Below are 25,300 nucleotides of genomic sequence, written 5' to 3' on the forward strand. Positions count from 1 at the left end.
AATGTTTTTTGACTAGGTAAAACTGAATTACAGATATCTGCAACACATATCAAGTCTAGCTGTCAGATGCCGTATCAGTATATTTGTGCATGTGCCAAGAATGTGTTATACCAATATCCATCACTCTAACATGTGCTCTCTTTATTTTCCTTTCTTGCATTGTTTAGTAATTAGGATGTCTGGACTTTATTCAATATATCGAGAGTAAATGCTATTCTGTTCTTACATCTTCATCAACTGTATCATTTTAAATTATTGGCCATTACAATTTAATGATTCAATCTGACCTTGAATTTGGTAGGATTGGCTTTTTCCACAATGTGCCACTGTTATTGCTCTAAGTGCACTTCTTAAAGGAAACACTGATACAAATGGGGCTTAACTCTGGGACTTGTGGAATAATATATGAGTTTTTATTGCAGTGATCCCACACATTCAGCCTGAGATTAAAGAGGGTGTAAAAATGCATAATTGCTTCAGATTATTGATCGGGGTAATACATTTCTGCAGTAATAACAACCTGCTCAAACAAAACATGCATAAATGGCACATTCTCAGCACATCTGAGAATCTTATCAAGTGCCTTCTCTTCATACTTTGTGCTAGTCAGACTGCTGCTCACATTTTGTGAAATTTGACAGTGAAACAGTCTTAAGCCTTTAAAAATCACTTAATTACTACGTATTGTTTATTTTAGCGCCATTATTAAGCAATCATCAAGTTCCAAAGAGGGCAGACTTGGAGACATTGGGCCCTATTTTTGTGCCCAGCTCAAGTGTAGTCCAAAACACAGTCTAACAATGCACATAGGTGGAGTTTTCTTTCTTTTGGTATTTGCTTGGTTAGCGCAGATAGAATACAGCATTTTGCACCATTGTGCACCATTGTGAGATGGAACGCAGCCGACTCCTTGCTGATCGACATGGCTCCCGTTCTTCTTCTTCTTTTCCTTTCGGCTTTTCCCTTCAGGGGTCGCCACAGCGAATCAGTTGCCTCAATCTAACTGTCCTCTGCATCTTCTGCTCTCACACCAACTATCTTCATGTGCTCTTTAACTACATCCATAAACCTCCTCTTTGTTCTTCTTCTATACCACGTGCCTGGCATTTGGAAACCCAGCATCCTTCTGCCAGAACCCCTGATATAGTCCCACCTCAACTTTGAACTCCTCCGTCACACCTACAGCACACCTCACCACTGTCTTACAGTCCTCATACATGTCCTGCACCACTTGAACTTACTTCTCTGCCACTCCAGACTTCCTCATACAAAATCACAGTTCCTCTCTGGTCATAAGCTTTCTCCAGATTTACAAAGACACAATGCAGCTCCTTCTGACCTTCTCTGTACTTCTCTATCAACATCCTCAAAGCAAATACTGCATCTGTGGTACTCTTTTTTGGCATGAAACCATACTGCTGCTCACAAATGTCCACCTCTGCCCTCAGTCTAGCTTCAACTACTCTTTTCCATAGCTTCATTGTGTGGCCCATCAGCTTTATTCCTCTGTAGTTGCCACAACTGCACGGCTCCCTTGTTGTTAAAAATGGGCACCAGCACACTTCTCCTCCATTCCTCAGGCATCTTCTCACTATCTAAGATCCTGTTGAACAACCCAGTCAGAAATTCTACTGCTACCTCTCCTAGACACTTCCATACCTCCACAGGTATATCAGCAGGACCAAGTGCCTTTCCACTCTTCATCTACTTCAATGCCTTTCTCACTTCATCCTTACTAATCTTTGCTACCTCCTGGTCCACAACAGTCACCTCTTCTACTCTTCGTTCTCTCTCCTTTTCCTCATTCATCAACTCTTCAAAGTACTCTTTCCATCTTCCCATCACACTACTGGCATATGTCAACACACTTCCATCCCTATCTTTTATTACCCTAACCTGTTGCACGTCCTTCCCATCTCTGTCTCTGTTGCCTTGCCAACCTGTATAGATCAGTCTCTCCCTCCTTACTGTCCAACCTAGCATACAAGTCATCGTAAGCCCCTTGTTTGGCCTTTGCCACTTCCACTTTCACATTACGCTGTATTTCCCTGTACTCCTGTCTACTTTCTCAGTCCTCTCAGTGTTCCACTTCTTAGCTAACCTCTTTCTCTGGATCCAATTCTGCGCTTTCTCATTCCACCACCAAGTCTCCTTATCTCCTTTACTTCCAGATGACATACCAAGGACTGTCGTACTTGTCTCTCTGATCACATTTGCTGTAGTTGTCCAGTCATCTGGAAGCACCTCCTGACCATCCAGAGAGTCTCAACTCTTTCCTGAAAGTCATACAACACTCTTCCTTTTTCAGCTTCCACTATTTTGTCGTTTGCTCTGCCTTTGCCGTCTTTGTCTTTCTCACCACCAGTCATCCTACACACTACCATCCTATGCTATCTGGCTACATTCTCCACTACTGTGCAGTCGCTGATCTCCTTCAGATTACACGTCTACACAAGATGTAGCCTACATGTGTACTCCTACATCCACTCTTGTAGGTCACCCTATGATCCTGCCTCTTCTAGAAGAAAGTATTCACGACAGCCATTTCCATTATTTTTGCAGTCAACCACCGTCTGTCCTACTTCGTTCCTCTCCTGGATACCAAACTTGCCCATCACCTCCTCATCACCTGTTTCCTGCATCAACATGTCCATTGAAGTCTGCACCAATGACAACTCTCTATTTTCTAGGGATGCTCTGCATCATTTCATTAAGATCCAACCAAAAGTTCTCCTTCTCCTCCAGCTCACATCCTACCTGTGGTGCATACCCACTAACAACATTGATCATTACACCTTCGATTCCTAGCTTCAGGCTCATCACTATCTGACACTCTTTTTACCTCCAGGACGTTCTTAACAAACTTCTCCTTCACGATAACTCCTACTCCATTTCTCTTCCTATCTACACCATTATAGAATAACTTGAACCCTGCTCCTAAACTTTTAGTTTTGCTCCCTTTCCACCTGGTCTCCTGAACATACAGTATGTCCTCCTTCCTCCTCTGCATTAAGTCAAACAGCTCTCTACCTTTTCCTGTCATAGTTCCAACATTCAAAGTTTCTACTCTCAGTCCTAGACTCTTGGTGTTTCTCTTCTCTTTCTTCCTACGAACACACCTTCCTCCTCTCCTTCTTCAACCAACAGTAGTCTAGTTTCCACCGGCACCTTGTAGGTCAACAGCATCGATGGCGGTCGTTGTTAACCTGGGCCTCAACCAATATATATGGAAGTCGTATATTTGATTTGCATGTTTGAGTTGGCCAAAGTTTTACGTCGGATGCCCTTCCTGAAACAACCCTCTGTATTTATCCGGGCTTGGGACCGGTACAAGAAGACATTAAAATCAGGTTGGTGGAAGCGCAGACAATGCTTGAAATTGCGGAAGGAATAGGAGGAGGTTAGCTTGTTACATGTTGGACCATATATGTACAAGCCAGATGTTGATCAGGACAATGAAAATGTTGTGCCCGGACGACCTGACATGATTTGGAGACGAGACCATTCGAGATTAGAAGATTGGTACGCTATATACGCTGCGATTATTAGTCTAGCGTTATTGTTTGAAATTCGATGGTGTGCCATGCTGTAAATTAACACTATGAGAATACCTACCGTATTTTCACGACCATAAAGCACACCATTAAGTTACGTTTAAACATACGTAGCTCAAAACATATGGTAGCATGTTTTCACTTGCTAGCTTATGTTTTTCAAAAAGGCAGCGAAGTAAAACTGAGTTTGGTTGTATTTTATTTAAGTATTTAACAATGTACTCACGTTACTTTTGATCAATCCTCAAAAGTCAAAGTCCTCATTTTCTGTATCTGAAACGTACAGCTGGGCTACTTCTCCATCAAACGCCAGGTTCCCTCTCTCGTCATTGTAGTATTGTCAGAGTCAGTCTCGTTCCCGTGCGGCTCCTCAGAAATGATGCCGCTTTTGTGAAAGCTCCAACATTAGTGCAAGCATACGGATTTAGCCCAAGCTTGAGCCCAAGCATTCACAAATTGTGGCGTAACTCGCTCTAGTGCAGTTCCATGAAGCCAAAGAAGTGACACCATGACATCCTATTTCATACAGGAAACCCGGCCCTAATTTCGGACTGGCAGGCATGAAAACCTAATAGACTCACATCATCTTTCAGTTGAGGTGTCTGAATCTCATGCCTGCAAGTCCTCAACCAGGGCCGGATTTCCTGTGTATAAGCGAGACGTTGGCACTGTTCCGCTGTCTGTCAGCAGAAATGCTCCCACACAGACGAAAGCGGTCCATTTACGTGCCCTATAATCTTTTGGCCACTCATACAACTTTTGTTTTGACTGAGAACAGTACACAGCCACACAGCGCCGTGTCATCTTACCAAATAACAATGCAAGGGGAAAATCAACAATACAGTACAATGGCTGACTGCCCTCGCAACCCCCCTTTGTAACGTCACTTTCGAAGATTTCCGAAGATTGTCGAAGAAAACATTTTTTGTTGTCAAGGGCGATGCTAAGGGTCAAACAAAGAACCTGGGAGGGTTGCATTAAAAAAAAAAAACGAAAATATGCTTAAATGGTTTTAGCCATTGGTATTACTCAAAAACATGGTTGGCCAACCTTACTTCATATTTGCTCTTTAAGATCAGAATTCCGGTTTGTAAAATAATCGAGGTAACACGTTTACATGCGTGGCAGACAGAGTTACTCTCATTTACATGTAATTTGTGCTCAATTGGAATACATCATTCGGACCACGATGTGAACGACCAGAAATGACGTAAATAACGTCATTTCTGCTTTTAACATACTACGTTCAATAAAAGACATATTTATGTCTGCATGTAAACGTAGTCAATGTGTGAGGGGAGCCTTCTTGCCGCTCAGGGACATTTGCTGCTTCGGACACCTAAGAGTCTTGGGACAAGTGGTGAATGGTGTGTCGATTGAGGATGTGGAAGATAGCTACATTATTGGAATCCTGAAAACAGGTATGCTGGTGATTGGAGCTGGCTGGCATCTGATTTATTGGAAAATTCAACCGACCAATGCAGCTTCATCAGGAGAGTTCAAGCTGCCAGTCATTCTGGATGGCGTGGGGCGAGCGATCAACACTCAGACTCATGCAACGAGTGAACTCAATCATAAAATGGATGCGATGCTTGACTTCCTTCGCAAAATGGCTGCCACTGAGGAGAATTTGGTGTCTCGTCACGAGCGAAGTGATTGCTAATTTGGCTAATTGGAGCCTGACTGAGTCTTCAACTGAGAGACTCTAGGCCTGACCAAATTGTTGTCGGCATTCTCCCAAAACAGCTGTTATCTGAACTTTACCCCTGTATCAAAAACTACGGCTGGACGCGTATCCCATGCTTTGACTCTCGGTGGTCTGATAAGGACACTGACATCCCACATACACTCACAAAGACACATAAACATACATATTAATTTTTTCAACGCCCCAGTTGTGGCCCAAATTATCCCCTTGTGAAGGTCACCAGATTCTGGTGAGCGCTCTTAGACTAAACTGCTTCGCAGTCGTATGTTCGATGTGCGAGGTTTTTTTACGCTGTTTTTTTTTTCTTACCAGGCTCTTACTATGCTCTCCGATGGAACATGGCGAGAGCTTGTTTTTTCCCCCCACCCCGTTTCTATGGAGGTAAATATGGTGCAAAACTAACTTGTAAAAAAAATTTGTACCTGTAGAAAAAAGTCTAAATTTGTATCTGTAAAAGTCTAAATTTGTACCTGTAAAAAAATGTGTACCTGTAAAAAAAATTGGTATCTATAAAAAAAATGTGTACCTGTAAAAAACAAATGTGTATGTTTAAAAGTGTAAGAGCCTTTTATTTTAACTGTTTGCAAAGCATACTGACATTTATCAATAAATTGTAATATTTAAAATAAAATGATTAAATACAGAGGATAAAGATTTGAGGTTAAAATACCTGTAGCGTCTTAAAGATCCACTCGCAGTAAAAACGTTTTGTTTTCATTTTATTATGATAGTAAGAGTACAGATGCTTAAATATAATGTTAATCAAATACAAGTAGCTGAGTATTGTCCACTTTTGGTTATAGGTTTAGGTTATCTTGTAAAACATTCAATAGGGTTCTGTAGCTCTATAGTAATTTTCACATCTAAGCACTAAGCAGCAGTTTATGAGGTTTTTTTTTTAGATTAGTTTTTACAGGTACAAATCACGACTTACAGATACAAATTTAGACTTTTTTCTACAGGTACAAAAAAATTTTACACGTTAGTTTTGCACCATATTTACCTCCATACGTTTCCCTTGTTGGATTTCTTCTAGGGCTGGTATCGATTAAAATGTCCTCAATCGATTAAAATGTCCTCAATCGATTCAATTTCGATTCACAAGACTTCAATTCAATTTAGATTTTTTTTTCTCTCGCTTTGATTCGATACATTTCAGTTCAATCCGATATTGATTACATATGGAACATCAATTCTTCTTAAATATTGAGGTCATGATTAAAAAAACTACACAAATATGAAATTCCAAATTACATTTTGCAGAGGAAGTAACTGGTTAAATTACTTATTTATTTTTAATGAAAATAACACGTGTCATAATCACTTAAGTGTTACACAAACATTGACCTCAGTATGAATTTTTTTTAATCTCATCCATACTGATGAGATTTAAAAAAATTCATAATTCCAATATAAAAAAAAGAAAAAAAAGAAAGTATTTCATAAATGTAAGAATATACTTTTAAATTCATGTGAACAGTAAATTTCAATAAAACAGTAAGATATAATCAGGCTTTAAAGTGAATGAGACACGAGACAAAGTCACCCTAAAAGCATTTTTTTTTTTAAGAGTACAAGTACAAATAATGTGATTTCAATGACTACTTTGGTAAAAATGCAATGACAAGGGCTTGTAAAAATGAGATATTTTCGTGAATTTCCAAATTATGGCGGCTTACTGGTGACGCCCCCTTTTTCCGAGCCTGGACACGCATAACGTCAGCGGGCCACACATGAGCAGGTATAGTTGGCAAAAACAACACGTGGACATGGCGGAGTACGACACGGATAGTGACGTGCTTTCTGACTCGACATCAAGTGTAGAGTTGGAATTTGACATTGCTGACAACGAGCAGTCTTCAGACGAAGACATTTCAGCCCTGGAATGTATCCAACCATATCGGTTTGAGCCGTATCGAGATGAAGGTACTGGTACGACTTCGGACTCTGAAGGTGGCCGTGACCAGCTTCAAGCTGCCGAAATAGAGGACGACATCAGCAGGCTCCAGAACACAGAATGGTAAATCTTACTCTTTATTTTAAAATGGAAAGTATGTACTAAAAATGGTGTTTATATTTTCCTATGGGTGAAATAGCAAACGCTCTGTGGCCAAAATGTAGCTTGGTTTAGTCCATCCATCCATCCAGTTTCTTAACCGATTATCCTCACAACCGGTACACTCAAATGATTATTTATGCATGGTTTTTATTTATGCTTTACTTGTTACAGTTAAAAGCTAATTTATATTGGTAGTAGCAAAATAGAACTTTTTTTTTTTTTTTTAAAGCAAAATAGAACTTATTCTCCATTTTAAAATGGAAACCATGGACTAAATGCTGCTTACTCACCTTCGTAAAAAGTAAACCACCACTGTCCCTTTTACATTGCCACATGCCAACCTCTGTGAGACTCAATTCACATTAATTAATGAAAAAAGGCTACAACATGGATTTTCGAAATTAAAATGACCTAATACCAATCAGATGCATGACATTTTGTTTTCTCCTGAAATGACTGTAATAGATAATGCAAATATTTATCAAATAATGAACAAATTATTTGTAAATGTTAAAATGTTATAAATGGCAAAAAAATACTGTGCTTTTCAGGTGTTCCTCTGGTAACTGTGAAGCAATGGCAACTGTGATGGAGAAGATTTGCTGTCACGAACAGCAAAAGGTCAAGGCCGAGTTGTCGGAATCCCAGCAGCAGATCTGGTGTATCACACATCATTGTGTTATGATTGGTGTCCTGTCTTGCTTGTTAGGTGTTGTTTGCACCTGTACTCGTCATCCTGTTCCGTTGTGTCATCCAATCATCTCCCCCAGCCAGTTAGTGTTTTTGTTAAATAAATTGTTTTCAGTATTACATGCATCCCTGCATTTGGGTCCTCCACCCCATTGTGACACATTGGGCATTTGAAGCGGTGTGCCTCAATGTGGAAGTCCTCCAGACCGCTTATTTTACTTACCAGCAACACTTCCGAGACGATTTTAGAACAGAGTAAGTATGACTACTGGTTTTGCATTTAAAAAAAAGATGAATAATTTACTATGGATTTTTCTGTATTTCCAGGTGGAAGAGGTACACTCCCTACAGGCAGTTTATCCTCTGGTGCTACCAGTTCCTGGGCAGGCGTATGAGGGTACCATTTCCTTCTTCACTAAATAAGGAGAACATTTTAATCCAATGAGGATACCTCGAAATATGATATAAATAAATACAATTATACAAAATAATTACATGCCTTTTTCTTTTCATCCAAAGTATAAATGAACAACTAGAGAACAATCAGTTATGCGTATAAATTTACAATTTTATTTTACAAATGTACAACTTGCTGCTTGCGAGTCGTCACTCAAACTATTCAGTGATCCATCTCCCACATAAAAAATCAGATTAGAAAGGCAATAGCTCAGTGTTCTTTCCACAATTGGTCACTAAAGATTGAAGATTGCAATATCCAAGTTTGAAATTGTCATATCTAAAACTCAGCTACTACTCCACTGTAAATGAAAATGGTAAGAAAAGCGCGAAATGTGTGCCCACACAGCGTTCGCCTTGTCTGGCTTCTGAAAGTCTGCACACAGGGGTCGGCGTTCTGCCACTTCCTGGTCCAACATCAGCTCTTCAAGGAGTGTGTCCTCGTCCAGATTGGCCCTCTGACAGATGCTGTCCACAATCTTCTTAAGATCCTCCACATATTCTGCAATAATATACACATTAAATTATTGCATAGTGTTATACATGTATGCAAAATAATTAGAATTAACTTTCATTTCTATTCCTACTTTTGTTTTCTTTTCCACTATGTTGTGTGATCAGTAGAAAAAATGTAGTTGCACATATTTTAGCCTTTTTTCCCATTGAACCTTCAAACTGTTGATCTCTTATCTAAAATTGGACATTGGTGTCATTTACTGGTGGTTGTGCATCAGTAAAGTTGTTAAATTTCTATCAAAATTTACAATGAAGCAGAATCAGATGTCCCATCACCGTTGAAAAAAAATGAACACGTATACTTGTCAATGGCAGTGAATAAGTTAATTGTGGATGCAGATAATTAAAATAAAAAATACATACGAAATGTTGGCTGCCCCAGGATTTTGCGCACAATAAATGCACCTTTCCTGTACTTGGGATAACACACACCGGTGTGCATTTTCATTAAAATGCTAGGCTGCCAGGTAGGACCTGTTAATGAAGGAAAAAAATTAAATACATGAAAATGTATTAAATGTTACATAATTTTTACTAGTCTCCCAAATTAAGATATACATACTGTACCTGCATAGCAGTGTAGTTGAAAGAAATCATCTTTGGTGCAAAGTGGTTGAGGAGGCTGTGAAATGCCTCAAGGTTGGATGTTTGGCAATCATGAGAGAGCCGCTTGATATCGTCACACAATCTCTGGGAGAGCAGGATCTTCTACAGCTCTGTAGCAACCTTTGTACCTTTTTAAAATTATAAGAAGCATCACATTTTCTTAAGTAACTAAAAATGAAAGTTTGTTGAATAGGTGCAAGGAGATTGTAATTATAATTACATGGAAGAATCCACGGTTTTTGCTGCTCCCGTCCAACCAAAGGGCTATGTTCGCATTCAGGGAAGGCTCCGCCAAAGTCAGAGTGTGTGTTCTGGATGTGATTGATGATGGACTTCCACTTGTCAAGAGCAAGAACACCATTCCCAGCAGAGAACACCACAGACCAGTAAAGGTGGTTCACAATGCTGGAAATCCAAGGGCGCAGTGACTGGCAATGTCTTGTCTGACCGAGCTGCTGCAACTTCTTCTTCATGCCTAATGTTAATAAATGTATAATTATAAATAAATTACTCAATTCAAAATGAGCCTTACACTCTGCTGCGTGCCAGATGTCAAAGAGGTGGAGGATGTGTGTATATTGAACCCTCATAATTTTGTTGATAGACGAATGTCAGTCCGTGACAAGTGTGTTAACTTTCATAAAGTTCTACACCTTCTGTAGGCACCGCTCCAGACCCTCCTGCACTGTATAAAAGCTCCCTCCAACTTCATTACTCTGCAACAAATGTTCATTGTATAGTATTAAATAATGGACACAGTAGGCATTCTTCCAAAATTTGATATAATTACTTCCCCAAACAAACTAACCTGTACAATCTGGACGTTGATGATGGCTTTTTTCCTCAGCTCCATCGGGGTGTATGTGTCAAACTTAGCACAGTGACCTGGCGAATCAGCACGGCGATCGCCGCCACACACTAGGCCTTCACCTTCAGCCTGCAGAGTGCTGATCATCCAGGTCTGACATGCCCACCAAAGATGCCGGCTGGCTGCACTCAGGACGGTAAACTGATGGCGCGAGAATGTACGGGTGATTATCACCGCAACACCCATGTGGGAGAGCACACGGAGAACCTTTGAGACAGTTGCCTTAGCAAACAAAATCGCAGCAGACAAGTGGATGTTGCCAGCAGCAATCCGCCCAAAGTAAGGCTGACTGTTCCAACTCAAGGAATGTTGGCAATCCTTACATTCCAGTGCCACGCGAAGCAAAGTACCACTCTCGCTACGATCCCATGACAGCTGCCGAGAGCCACACAAAGGACAACTACACCAGTCCGAGAACAGCTGCACAAGACAACTCCAGAATATTAAGTACACTGGGTGCCCAGTGCTCTTCTTTGGTGGTGGCAAGGTTTAGACCTATAAAATACAGCGATTTCATTCTTTAAAAAATGTACAATACATTTGTAAATTACATGTACATGACAAATTTGAAAACTAGATGTTTTTTATTTATTTATTTATTTACATTGGTTTATCAATCATGTGTATTATACAGTACATTTACTCACATTTTGAATGTAAACACTCCAAACATGTCGCCTGTGTAGCAGTTTCCTTTGACTCATACTCCATAAGCATCTTATCCACCATCTGAAACAAAGTTTGAACTGTGTTAACTCGGGCATGATGCCTTCAACACAGATACACAGCACAATACATAATACACAATCAAATTGACAACAAATGAAAAATGAGCAGTTCCTCATTGTAAATTAGTACCTTTTCATTGACTGTATATTAATTTGACAGTGGTTATTTTTGTCGTGAGCTGCTAAACTTAACCCTGCATTCACGTACTATGGGGAAAATGGACCTTACAACTCCTAATTACAACAGAGTTCTGTTCATGTGATTGTGTTGTTACAGCAAACTTGTATATGCTACGTAATTGTGTAGGTTAAAAAAAAAACTGCTGTGCTAGTGGATGTTAATGCCTTTATAAGTGTATTTATTTCATGCCATTCACAAATCCTTCGGCACTCCCCACCATGTTGAAACTTGAATAGTTCTCTCAACTCGGAAACTCTGGTATCAAAATAAATTCCCAGTACAAAATACAACATGAGAGTGTGTTCCCGTGCAATTTTCTACTCAACATGTGGTATTTACCATGATTTCGATAGCACATGAAGGCAGCATAAGTGCTCTAACTTTCTAGATTGTAGTTCTTACCCGTTTTCTTTCTCTTTTCATAATGGCTGTCGACTGTTGTTTTGCCACGGGTGCTGTTACAGTCGATGTTGTTCCTTTCTGTTTGCTCCTTGGAAACAGAGTCGGCACAGCTGTTGGCAAAAGCACGGTTTTGTGTTGCACATTATAGCCCAGTGACTGCTTCAGGGCCGGGAGCCGGTCAAACGAGTCTTCCTCGGAATGTGCGCTACAACACCAACATTGGAGTGGGCGTCCATTTATCTCGAATCCGTTGTACTTGCTTTGTCCATTTTTCGTGAAGAACTGCGTCTTTGGGGAACCGAAAAAGGCTCACGCCATCCTCCCTGCGATTAGAACAATATCTGGCTACGCAACGAGACGGCATTATAGAAATTCAGGAGCCGATAAAACACACAGCAACAAGCAAGCCAGCAGAGGCAAAGCAGAGACGCTGTCTTCCTGTCTTCTGCTTATGTCATATCCGATTCGGCCGTTGGGAGCGCGCCACCGGCCAGGTTTTGCGCGGGTAATTTAAAAATCAAGAAATACTCGGTTAATATGTTTTAATTCGATAAGCCGCTCATTTTGTCGTGTATATTATATTGTTCAAAACAACATATTGAAAACTGTCCTCAGCTGTCCCATACGCTTTAAAATTATATTTTCTTCTTAATTTATGGTTTTATGAATCAATATCACGCTCGGAAAGGAAAATCGATCCGATTTTTTTTTTTTTTAACAAAGCCCTAATTTCTTCATTCCAAGATCTTGGAGCACTTATTGAGCAAATACCGACAAGGCCTTTCAGGCCTGTCACCGTCTCTTTGGTCTTTGTTTTTCATGATTCTTGGATGGTTTGAGTGTAATTTCGGTGCAGTACCTGTGCATGTGCAATGACAATAAATTTGATTTTAATTCTGAAAATCAAAATCACCTACATTCCATTCTGGTTGACAACAAATTTTTCTTTTTCTTTTTCTATAGAGCTAAATCATTATTTACATAATCTATTATAGCAGCAAACCATTGGCATCACAAAACCTTTATTAATTTTAGAGTAAGATTTTAACTTACTTAACTGTAAACAGACTGTGTTAAATAAAAACACATATTTAAAAATACTAATTGTCAAGTGTAATAAAGGCATATGAACTTTAATTCCAAACATGTATTAAAAACGACTATACTTTAAGACTTTGAGCTTGCGTCTCATTGGCCAGGGTCTTGTCCGAATATTGGCGATGATCTCTTTCTGGTACTGAATGTTCTGGAACATCTCCTCTGGATCATCGCTGTCCACCCGTTCATCCGCTTTGTCTTCTTCATCAGAAGAACTGCAGAGTAGGATGGAGTGGAGTTATACCCAGTAGTTCCGTTGTTTATAGTTTAACAATCCATCAAAAACATTACTTTAAGGCCTTCAGCGAAGGTATAACTAAAGTTCTAAAGTTAGAAGACCATCACAAGGCCTTTAGCGAAAGTATAACTAAAGTTCTAAAATTAGAAGACCCTCACTTATTTACTATATATATATATATATATATATATATATATATATATATATATATATATATATATATATATATATATATACCCAATTCCCCAAAAGTTGGGTCACTTTACAAATTGTGAATAAAAGCTGAATACAATTATGTGGAAGTGCCAGATTTTAATACTTTATTCAAAATAGAACAAATAGAACAGGCCATATGTTTAAACTGAGAAAATGTATAATTTTAAGGGAAAACTATGTTGATTTTAAATTCCATGGTGTCAACAAATCTAAACAAAAGTTGGGACAATGCCATTTTCACCACTGTGCAGCATCCCCTCTTCTTCTTACAACAGTCTGCAAACGTCTGGAGATCAAGAAGACAAGTTTCTCAAGTTTAGAAATAGGAATGCTGTCCCATTCTTGTCTAACATGCATCTCTCTAACTGTTCAACTGTCTTGGGCTTTCTTTGTTGCACCTTCCCCTTTATGATGCGCCAAATGTGCTCTATAAGTGAAAGAAGTGGACTGCAGGCTGGCCATTTCAATACCCGGATCCTTTTCCTACGCAGCCATGATGTTGTAATTGGTGCTGCATGTGGTCTGGCATTATCATGTTAAAAAATGCAAGGTCTTCACTGAAAGTGATTATGTCTGAAAGGGAGCATATGTTGTTCTCAAATCTGAATATACCTTTCTGCATTGGCGATGCCTTTCCAGATGTGGAAGCTGCCCATGCCACACACTCATACAACCCTATACGATCAGAGATGCAGGCTTATAAACAGAGTGCTGATAACAACTTGGGTTGTCCTTGTCCTCTTTAGTCAGTATGATATAGCGCCCCAGTTTTCCACAAATAACTTTAAATCGTGATGGGTCTGACCACAAAACAGGTTTCCACTTTGCCACACTCCATTTTAAATGACCCCTGGCCCAGAGAAACAACTGCACTTCTCGGTCTGCTTTAGAAATGGCTTCTTCTGTGTTCTGTAGAGTTTCATCTGGCAACGGCGACTGGCACTGTGGATTGTGTTCACATACAATGTTTTCTGGAAGTATTGCTGAGCCCTTTCTGTGATTTCCCTTACGGGAAGCATTCCTGCTGCAGTGTCGTTTAAGGGCCCGAAGATCATGGGCATCCAGTATGATTTTTCGGCCTTGACCCTTACACACAGAGATTGTTCCAGATTCTCTGAATCTTTGGATGATGTTATGCACTGTAGATGATGATTACTTGAACCTTTTTGCAATTTTTCGCTGGTAAACACCTTTCTGATATTTCTCCACTATCTTTCTGCGCAACATTGGAGGAATTCGTGATTCTCTACCCATCTTCGCTTCTGAGAGACACTGCCACTCCGAGAAGCTCTTTTTATACTCCAATCAAGTTGCCAATGGACCTCATTAGTGGTAACTTGTCTTCCAGCTGTTTTTTTTATAAGTGCGATTGACTTTTCCAGCCTTTTATTGTTATATGTTTAATCCCCCGCCAATTTCCTTCACATCCACCTCCCTCCCCATTTTTTCACTGTTATATTCACTTACACGTCACTTCTTATTTTACACAAATCACATAAACTACCTAACCACTTTGATTCCATCCTATAACATGCCAATATTAACAAGTAGCCTATACAGATATACACACAGGACTGAGTTTATATTGTTTGTATGCATAAATTAGTTCTGGTCTCCTGGAATGTTTGTGGCGCTCGCTCACAGGCAAAAAGAATAAAAGAAGAAAAATTACTTATTGACAAGAATTTTAGTCAATTGTACTCTGCACCTTATAACAGTAGACAAAGAGGAGTCTGTATACTCATACATAAGAATTTATTATTTACTCTAAATAATATAGTAACAGACCCAGAGGGCCGATACATTATTATTCAGGTGACTATATTTAATAAAATATATACATTTGGTAATTTATATGCCCCTAATAATGATGATCCGGCCTTTTTCCATAATTTTTTATCTCAGCTGTTTGATTTAGCAGTGAACTCTACTACTATTATTGGAGGAGACTTTAACACAGTCTTAAATCCATTAATAGATCGTTCTAATAATACAACATGCATAAGGCGATTACAATCTACTAAAGTAATAGGGGAATATATGGATGATTTTGGCCTCGTCGACAGCTGGAGACTTAAAAACCCAACTAAGAAGGAATTTACCTTCTTTTCCGTGGTGCACCGGTCATTTTCAAGAATTGATTTTTACCCTACAAGTTGATTATACCTTTAAACCACCCCCGACATGGCGTTTTAAGATCATACTGCTAAATGACGCAGAGTTTGACAAAATTATAAGCGAGTGGGCAGACTTTTTGGAAATAAATGACTCTCCAGACTTATCTCCAGACTTATCTCCATCTCTTCTCTGGGGAGCTGGGAAAGCGGTAATTAGAAGTGAAATTATATCATATTCATCTTATAAAAAGAAACAGGATCAAAAATTTGAAAAAATATTGGAAGATAAAATTAAACTGACGGATGAGTACGGAATAAATCCAAATAACCAAATATGGACTGACGTACAAAATCCCAAAATACAGTTAGATGATATGTTATCTAAAAAGACAGATATAATACATTAATTGAGAACAACTTTGAATATAATAACAAATCAGGTAAATTTCGGCTATTAAAGGGACAACTGGTGAATGCACACAATCACCAGAAGAAATTAATCAAATTTTTTATAACTATTATCGCAACCTATACTCAGAAACTAACAAGCTTAACCCTGAGCATATTGAGGCATTCCTCAGTAGCCTAAATATACTTCAGTTAACTACTGAATATAAAGATATATATACTATAAACGAGTTGTATAGTGCTCTAGATAGTATGCCTAATGGCAGAGCACCTGGCACAGATGGTTATCCGGCTATGTTTTTTAAGCACTTTTGGTTCATGCTTGCTCCATTATTCTTAAGAGTAGTAACATAAATTAAAACTAATGGTTACATACATCTACACATGAATACAGCAGCAATTAAACTTTTATTAAAGCCAGAAAAAGACCCTACCCTTCCATCAAGTTACTGTCCGATTTCACTAATTAACACTGATATTAAAATTATCGCCAAGGCTTTCGCATCTAGACTAGAAACAGTAATCTCGACAATCATTCATAGCAACCAAACAGGCATTATTAAAGGCTCTTTAACCTTATTAGCATGTCACAGCGGCATGATAAAAAGGCAGTTATATCGTTGGATGCAGAAAAAGCCTTTGACAACGTTAACTGGTCCTTCCTCTTTGCTGTTTTAAATAAATTTGGCTTTGGGAAGTCATTTATTCCCTGGGTGTCAGTATTATATGATTCTCCTAAAGCTACAGTTACTACTAATGGGATTATATCTCAAGAGTTTTACTCTACAGAGAGGCACAAGAAAGGAATGCCCACTGTCCCCTTTATTATTTGCAATATTTATTGAGCCGCTTACATTAGCTACTTAGTATTAGTACGCCAAGAAAGAAGGATTTAAGGAATTCACTCTGGGGTAACAGAACACAAAATTAATCTATATGCCGATTATATTTTTACTTTATTTAGAAAAACCTGCTATTTCGTTAGGGGAAGTGTTTAACTTAATGTAGGAATACAATTTGAAACATATGATTTTATTATGATTTAACTGATTGATTATGTTTTATTATACATTTAATGATTGCTGTGAAAGTGTTGTTGGTGTGCAAAGGTCAGAAGCAGGAGAACTGAAACCTGCTCCTCTCTACTTGGCCTCAACTGACAACCTGCTGGAGATCAGAGATATGAGGAAACAGCGTTAGACGACCTTTCTGCTATTAAAAGATATGGTGAATTGACGTGCTAAAAGTGCTTATCAAGATATATGTGTTTGGTAAAAAGCAAGAAGTGTAAACAAGCATAGAGTGATGCCTGCTCGCTGAATGACCCCACCCCTTTTAGAGGCATCACCTCATGTAACCTAGGAACCTCAAGTTTGAATAAAAAGAGAGGTTTACAGGAAGGCTGTTTTAGAATAGATGAGATTTGTACACAGTCTCTCCTGTTCTCCTTGCAAGTAACCTGAAACTGGAACGTCTTCTCTCCTCATTGTTTGTTAGTTATGTTTGTCATTTGAACCTGACACTTAATAACTAAATTCTCACATTTATCACAAAATCAACACTACTACCTATTACAGAAAATTCATGGAACCCTGCAAGCCAGGACCCACAATACTCATTTCCTATAGGTAATTTAAAATACTTAGGCATACAAATCTCACCTAATTAAACGGATTTAATTCATTTAAACTTTACTCCACTTCTGGATTGCATTTACAGTGACTTGGAGCGCTGGAATAATCTTCCCATTTCTCTAATAGGATGAATAGCCACCATTAAAATGAAAGTTTTACCCCAAATAAATGATTTTTTTCTCAATGATTCCATTCAAACCTACGTATAACTGGTTCCAGTCGTTGGACTCGGCCGTTACAAAATTTTACTGGAATAAACTGGTGGGGTGCTTGGCGGGCCTGCCGTGCCCCGTTCTGCTGCGTTGGGCTTGTAGCGCGGGCCGTGTTGGCGTGAGGGGCGCTCCTGGCTCCTGGGTTTGCTCTCCGGCCGGTGGCCCCTGCGAGGCCCGGGGGTTGTGCCTTGGCGCTGCCTCTTTGGTGGACGTTTTCATGCATGCCAGATCCACCATACCTGCATCTACTGAAATTCAAACACAATCTGCTTCTTCCTCTGGTCGTTGAATTGGTGGAAACTGATGTCTGTGGATCTCACTCTGCTTCATCTATCCTTCCTTCCTTTCCTCAGTCTTTCCTTTTGTCTCTTGAGGTCTCCCTAATTTGTTGGAATTTAGATGTTTCTGGGGTTGGTGAAAAATTCTGGTTGGTAACTGTTAGATTATTAACATTGTTTTTCTGTTTCAATTTATATTTTTCAAAGTGTTTTGATAGATTAGTTAGATATGTTACAACTGTTCCCCATATGTTAGTTAATCTATAGTCTTTGTTCTCTTCCCTGGGGAAGTAAGGTTTCTGATTCAATCTAAATGAGGGGATGTCTGTAAAATGCAATCAGAGGTCGGTCCATAAAAATCCCTTGTGCGAGAAGGCGCCAGGGGGCCAATTGTTTACCCACATCTTGAGTGGATTAAGACAGGAACTGAAGTAAAGATAAGAATGGGGGGCTCTGTCTGTAGGGGCTGTTAGAATTATTAACATTGTTTTTAAGTTTCAGAATATATTCTTCAAAGTGTTTTTGATTTTAGTTAGATAAATACAACTGTGGTAGAATGTGGTCTGTTTTCCCCCTAAGGAAGTGAGGTGTCGGAATCCACAAGGCAAATATGCGGGAATCTCTGGTGCAAAGCTCTACAGAGTTCAATAGTTTATCTAGGAAGCCAATTGTTTACCTCACATCTGTTAAGGACTGAAAGAACTCAATGGGAGTTGGCCAGATTGTATCTCACTCTGCTGACAGGACAAGATCAAAGGGGGGGCCAAGTGGCCCACATCCCTTTAGGAAGTGTTTAAGATAAGAAGAGGGGGTGTGTAGACTTGTTGTGACAGGAAATATCACATGTTGAGAAGAGACCAAATGGTACTTTCTTTGTCAACAAAGGGGGAGGGAACGATTTCGGTATATATGCATGCATGAACTTTGAGAAGAACAGATTTGTGGGTGAGCTGCGATGATTGAGCAGTAGCTCCAAGTGACTTTCAGAATCTGAAATAAAGCTGGCAAACTTGTTCACAGATTTCAACTTTGAATTTATTTGAACACGCAGAAATCAAAGGAATGATTTCCAACAATTGGTGACCCCGACGCTGAAAGGAGGTAAGAGGATTTCGAGCTGCAGTGATTGATGAACGAATGGAACTTCTAGGCGCCTAAATAATTAATTACAGTAAGTGGAGACGTTGATCCACGTAGAGAAGTTCTGTCTGTTTAAGATCGTTGCAACTTGTTTTCGTCTGCTAAATTGTGTAAATTTGTACATGAGATCTGTTTGAACAAGTTGTAGTTTGATGTCGTTCTAAAAATTTCTGCGACATTGAACTATAAACACGTACGTGGTGGTGCATTTTGTACAGCAAGATGCAGGCCTGGATTGCGCATGTTTTGACAGGAAGAAGCAGCGTTTTATTAAGAAGTTTTGTTTTTAAGCTGTGAAGGATTCGATGGACTATGATAGTTATTTTTTGAATATAAGGATAAAGAGGTTACGGGGTTTTGTGGATATTTGAAGATCCATTGATAAATCTGAAGATCATAGTAGACGCGCCTGCCCTTGGCAGTTTGGTTGGTTCAGGATTGTTCTTTCAGGTAGTACATGTCGCCTGTTTAAAGAACGTCCATATTCACGTAATAAGTTATTTTAAAAGTGCGCGCGCTGTTGAAATTGAACAGTTGGGGGAGTCAGGTCGATTGCAACGGACATTGGGTTTTAAACGTTGTATTTGCGATCGCTAGATTACGTGTGATTTTGTTTTCGTTTTGCGCTGAACGAGCGCCTTGCATGACATATGCAGTAAAAGAGAGACAGTTTTGACACTGCGGAATTGGATCACGTGATTCATTGTGTATTCGTTGTCTGTGTACGTTATGTGTTGTGCTGTGTGTTTTGTGAGCTTCTGTGTTGCTCGTTGTACGGTTGTTTAAACGTTGTCGAATAAATTTACCCTATTTGAACTATCATATTGTAAAGTGAGACGTCACTGCATTGATAAATATTAATACTACTTGCGTAAGATAAGAATCCGAAAGTAAAAATAGCCTATAAACAAAATGGAGGCGATTTCGACCCGGATACAGAATGGTTTGTCCTGAATGCGCTTCCGGTTTAGAGTCGGGACTTGTGAGTCGCCGTGCGGGAAAAAAGCGTCGATATACAATGAAAAAACGAACTATGGATCGATTGTATAAAAAGCTTTCGCTGGACAAAATGGTATGTCAGACGTTTGTATTTTCTTTGTTGGTAATGAAAAAAGGCTGAATTTGGTGCTAAAATGACTCCAGCATTATTGGAGCAGTTTACGGGTGGTTTGTTCGAAGTTAACCCGTTTACTGAAATCACCGTATGGAACTGCGGTTTAAATGCTATAAGATTTGTGGACAACGAATTGATAGAATAACACCGTTTATTATTATAATGACTAAAGAGTGTGTGCGTATGCATTTGAGTGAGGGGTAGAGAAGTACGACGAAATTGTAGACATGTGGATCAAATGATGAGGAATGCTAGAATGTTGGCGATGGGCAGTTCGGTTAAAATTGCTAGAGGAGCGTTGGTAAAAGCGGGTGCTAAGGATGTGGCTAATTGTGATGCTAACATTGTTGCACCTCTGGCAAGCAGCGGGCCACTCGTGGCTGTTTTGTCTGATGTTGTTAACCCGTTTACAGGCTCACCGTACAAGCCTGCGGCTCAGATGCTGCAGGATTTGCAGGCACCGATGTTGACGGTAAATAGCGGTAATCTTGATGTGGATTGGCATAGTGGTAATGATAAAAATTCTGGACCGCTTCGGTCTACGTTACAGGCCGCGGCTGACGGCTTGGCAGCTGGCGTAACCGCCTCTGTGACACGATTGGAGACTCTCTTGAACGAAATTTTGGAAATGAGGGAGAGTCCGAAAGTGAAATTGGACAAAGCATGTGCTTTTAAATTGGACCTAGCTTCTAAAAAAAAAAGGTGGGGGCTGCTCTGTTGGGGGTGTATTGGAAGTGTTTGGATATTGGGAGGTTTTGTTTGATTTTCTTCAATATTCTTAACTGTAAGTTGGTTTTGGGTGAGTTTAGACTGGTGAGATGATGGCAGATGGAATAAAGTAATGAAAAGGAATGTGGTAAAATGGGTTTTGCGATGTTGGGGGATGCTAAATGAAGAAATTTTCTCTCCTCCTCTGTATGGAAAAGGAGGGGGTTTGAGTGTGAGTGGGGGATTAGTCATGTGTCCTCGTATTGTGAGTTTTTCTCTTTCATAGGTAAGAGAAGGATGATAAAACAAAATAAGTAACAGTTTTTTAAGGCTGTTGCTAAGTTCTTGTAGAAAAATATTAATTTAGTGTTTTTATTTTTTAGTGACTGCCTTTGACAGTCTTTTATGCTATACTGTTTTTGATAAAGACGAGCCAGGTTAACTTTTTCTTTTTGGGCAATTGCAACAAAAGGAATAATGATGAAATGATAGCATTTTGTATTGAGCTATGTTGAGTTAAAATAATTATCCCTATATCTGTACAGCTGTGGCTGGATTTAGGATAGTTGAATGAGAAGTTATAAATGTTTTTGTAGTCAACATAATGATTATGATGTTTAATAATTTTTTTTTTTTTGAGTGTGTCATTTCAGAAACTGATGTTTGAGTTCCAAGGCAGATGAGGGTTTGATGGCCTTCACTGATTACAAACTGCGAACGGGATGCGCCCCAGCTGCTGATACGTTGTATGGCTAGTAGCTATTTGAAGGGGTATTGAAAAAAAAAAAATGAATAAAGAGGCTGTGTTTTTTTTTACGAAATATTTTTGAGAAAGCAGGAAGTGAACTGTCTTGCTATAATCCCACATCCTCAATCTGGCATTTTTAATGCATTGCATCAACGAGTGTGCATTTTTTGATCAGGTGAGCTCTCAGAAAGACTGTGTGTTATCGAGTCCGCCATTGCAGACAGCAATTTCCAACGTTTGGATGTACGTGACAAAGAGTCAAAGAGCTTCGCGCCGCAGCACAGTCATTCTCCTCCCGTGCCGACAGACAATCATAATGCTCAAATTCCTCAATGCCCAGTGACTGTGTACACGTCTCATTCCAGTGACTTCTCTCCTATGGCTGTTTTGCATCCAGAGGAAATCTAAATGCCTGCTCTGAACATTGCTGCCACAGCAGCCGCCATGCTGGCCAGGATTGAACATTGACAACAGCTGCCGTCCTGCCTTTTGCTGGGGGACTGGACTGAGAAAGTTGGTGTTCGGAATGAGATGTGATCCTTGTTCAGTAAAATGCTGCACGGAGTATGCGGGGCATTTTTGATGTGTTGAGTGGGGAGCTGTGATCTATAGCAAGATATTTCAGGAAATTGAAAACGACATGTGTAAATTTGAAATGAGGGATTGAGAAAATTTATTTCAATCTAGGGCCTACTAAATGTCTGCCTATTTTCTTGGGATAATCAGTTTCTGAATTGGTACAATGGGAATTTAACTAATACGATACGATATACTTTTGTTTTCCCTGTGGGGAAATTTTTTCTGGGCTCCGTCCAGCTGCAGTTAAAGTTAAATACGAAGTGCAGCATTAAGTAGAAGTCTTCCCAGAAGTCTTCACAATAGTATATGTTATAAATATGTATTATCTAAGTATATGTTCTATAGACATAATATTGAAACTTACATCTTATCATACTGAGATATTGTTATTCAACAAATAACTGATAATTTGAGGATTCATTTTCGATTATTATTTTTTTCTCACAGCACTGTGATTTATAAATCCCAGAGATATTTTTTGTGCTGTGTTTTTACGAGCCCCACTAATCTGTAGAAGAGGTGGGGTTGATTAGTGGTTTCTGAATCATTTTTAGTTTGCTTAAATCTAGTAGTATTGTTTTTCATGTCTCCAAAGTTTTCACATTTAGTGTTTTAGTTTTTATCTGATTGTGCTAATTATTTGCAGTGTCCTGCGGCTATCTCGGTTGCCTCACAATCTGATTTTGAGAGTTGTGAATTTTACGACGTCTTTTGCGGGGGCTGTGGTCTGGCAGTCCTTCTTTATGAGCTAACGGGGTTTTTTGATGTGTCTTCCTTTGAAGTGCAATGCGTGTTTGTAAAGATCTGTAGATCTTTGCCAAAATGAGGGAGGAATGAACAGAAGGACAGTTCATGTTTAAGATATTAACCAATGTAGATGAATTAGAAAATTCAATACAAAATTAAAAGGTTGTGGGTTAGAGAATGAAAAACAAACTTAAAAACAAAATTACAAAGGTTGTGGGGTATCGCCTACACTCCATTTGACAGGGTGAGTTTGAAAGTGATAATCCACAGTTTGAATATGAAGAAATCTACCAGAGGAAATCGATCGCAAAGTAAGTCTGAAGCAAGCAAGGACAATAATGCATATTCGCCGAATGAAGGTAATTATATTATATTATATCTTTTATCTCAGTGTCACATGTGAAAAATGTAATGTTTGGAGCCCAGTGTTTGCAAAAGAGTATAGATAATATGAATATATGTGAGTTTTTCCCAGCATGCCAGGATTCGGTCGATCATGGGATTCTGGGAAGAGAATATATGATATGAAAGGCAAAGTTATGCAAATTTAGAATAAATTTAGTCGTGGTAAAAAATTACCTATTATTGAACAAAACCTATTTGAAAAATAAATATTTACAAGCTCTGTCTTATATTAATGAATGAGCGAATGTCATTCAATTCAATCAAAGGCTGGGCTCTATTTTAATGTCACAAAAATAGATCTTTTCCTGTTCCAACAGTGCAGGACCTACAGATCTTAATCAAATAACATTTACTAATCCCAACTAACAAAAACTATCAGGGTTTTTCCTCCAAATAAAATTTATGTGAGTTTATGAGAGACTAAATGAAAATGTTCTGCACTCAGGAGAACGGCCCCAGGGGGTGACGGAGAGGAAATCTTGTGCAGTTCGCTGCACAGAAAGGAGGATGGAGACGACATTCCACATCTGGTCTACAAGGCTGCCGGAGACGTGCCAGGCTCAGCTATCTTATCAACTGATGATCATCAATCTCATCACCTCCAACTGGGAAAACAACGTCAGCTGATGTCCCGATGTCCAATTCCGGAGCTGTCGTTTGAGGACATCATTCAATCTTATTGAACGAAGATCAAGATCAAGTGCCTTTTCTTGGGCAATCATTGCATGAACAGTCACATTTTGGGCAGAATAATCCCAGGTGGCAAATCGAAGAATTTGGGTAGTCTACCCCAAATTCTTAAAAGAAGAGACGAACTATTGCGACACTCTTTTCATTCAAAAAAGACCTTCAACGAGCTTCATCACAAGATGGCTGAGAGAAGAGAAAACCTCTACAAAAGCTGTGACATCACGACACTTCTTTCAATGTTAATCTGATTTGGTATTTTCCTTTAAAAACAATGTCTTAAGGTGTTGAACTATAGAATAGTTCAAATGAGGGAATGTTAGAATTATTAACATTGTTTTTCTGTTTCAGAATATATTCTTCAAAGTGTTTTTGATTTTAGTTAGATAAATACAACTGTGGTAGAATGTGGTCTGTTTTCCCCCTAAGGAAGTGAGGTGTCGGAATCCACAAGGCAGATATGCGGGAATCTCTGGTGCAAAGCTCTACAGAGTTCAATAGTTTATCTAGGAAGCCAATTGTTTACCTCACATCTGTTAAGGACTGAAAGAACTCAATGGGAGTTGGCCAGATTGTATCTCACTCTGCTGACAGGACAAGATCAAAGGGGGGGCCAAGTGGCCCACATCCCTTTAGGAAGTGTTTAAGATAAGAAGAGGGGGTGTGTAGACTTGTTGTGACAGGAAATATCACATGTTGAGAAGAGACCAAATGGTACTTTCTTTGTCAACAAAGGGGGAGGGAACGATTTCGGTATATATGCATGCATGAACTTTGAGAAGAACAGATTTGTGGGTGAGCTGCGATGATTGAGCAGTAGCTCCAAGTGACTTTCAGAATCTGAAATAAAGCTGGCAAACTTGTTCACAGATTTCAACTTTGAATTTATTTGAACACGCAGAAATCAAAGGAATGATTTCCAACAGGGCAAAGGTACTTCTTTGTCAATGAAGGGGGTGGGAGCTGTTTTTGTATAAATGTATGCGTGTACTTTGAGATGGTTACATTTTTTGGACCAGAGCTGTTTGAGCCAGGTTCTAAAGATGTCTTTCAGACTCTGAAATAAAGCTGGCAAACTTCTCCACAAGACTTCAACTTTGAATTTTATTTGAACACGCAGAAATCAAAGAAATGATTTCCAACATAACCCGGTGGGTAGTAGGTGATGTCTGGTCGGTACTGGATTTCACTTTTCTTTCTTTT

The 25,300-nt window shown here is 39.2% G+C and overlaps 1 protein-coding gene and 1 pseudogene across 4 annotated transcripts in view; both read right to left on the bottom strand.

Annotated features, from left to right (window-relative positions):
* The window catches only part of tmc3 (transmembrane channel like 3), a 191,466-nt gene that overhangs the window by 150,723 nt on the left and 15,443 nt on the right, over positions 1-25,300 (bottom strand). For 2 of the 3 annotated variants that reach the window (XM_086071899.1, XM_086071898.1), the window contains exon 2: positions 12,935-13,081. In XM_086071899.1, the coding sequence (XP_085928025.1) occupies positions 12,935-13,081 (147 nt within the window). Of the gene's footprint in view, positions 1-3,780; positions 3,930-12,934; positions 13,082-25,300 lie in introns of those variants that run through there. The other variant, XM_086071900.1, reaches the window with a different exon arrangement.
* Positions 9,170-12,086, bottom strand: LOC147178143 (uncharacterized; annotated as a pseudogene). The gene is made up of 6 exons (XR_015094367.1): positions 12,082-12,086; positions 11,769-11,878; positions 10,398-10,948; positions 9,810-10,305; positions 9,551-9,717; positions 9,170-9,457 (listed from the first exon to the last, which is right to left on the bottom strand). The product of XR_015094367.1 is annotated as an uncharacterized LOC147178143 (transcript).

The sequence above is a fragment of the Leptonotus elevatus genome, chromosome 3, assembly GCF_054856555.1.
Source record: "Leptonotus elevatus isolate MCC_2025b chromosome 3, RoL_Lele_1.0, whole genome shotgun sequence".
Taxonomy (NCBI): domain Eukaryota; kingdom Metazoa; phylum Chordata; class Actinopteri; order Syngnathiformes; family Syngnathidae; genus Leptonotus; species Leptonotus elevatus.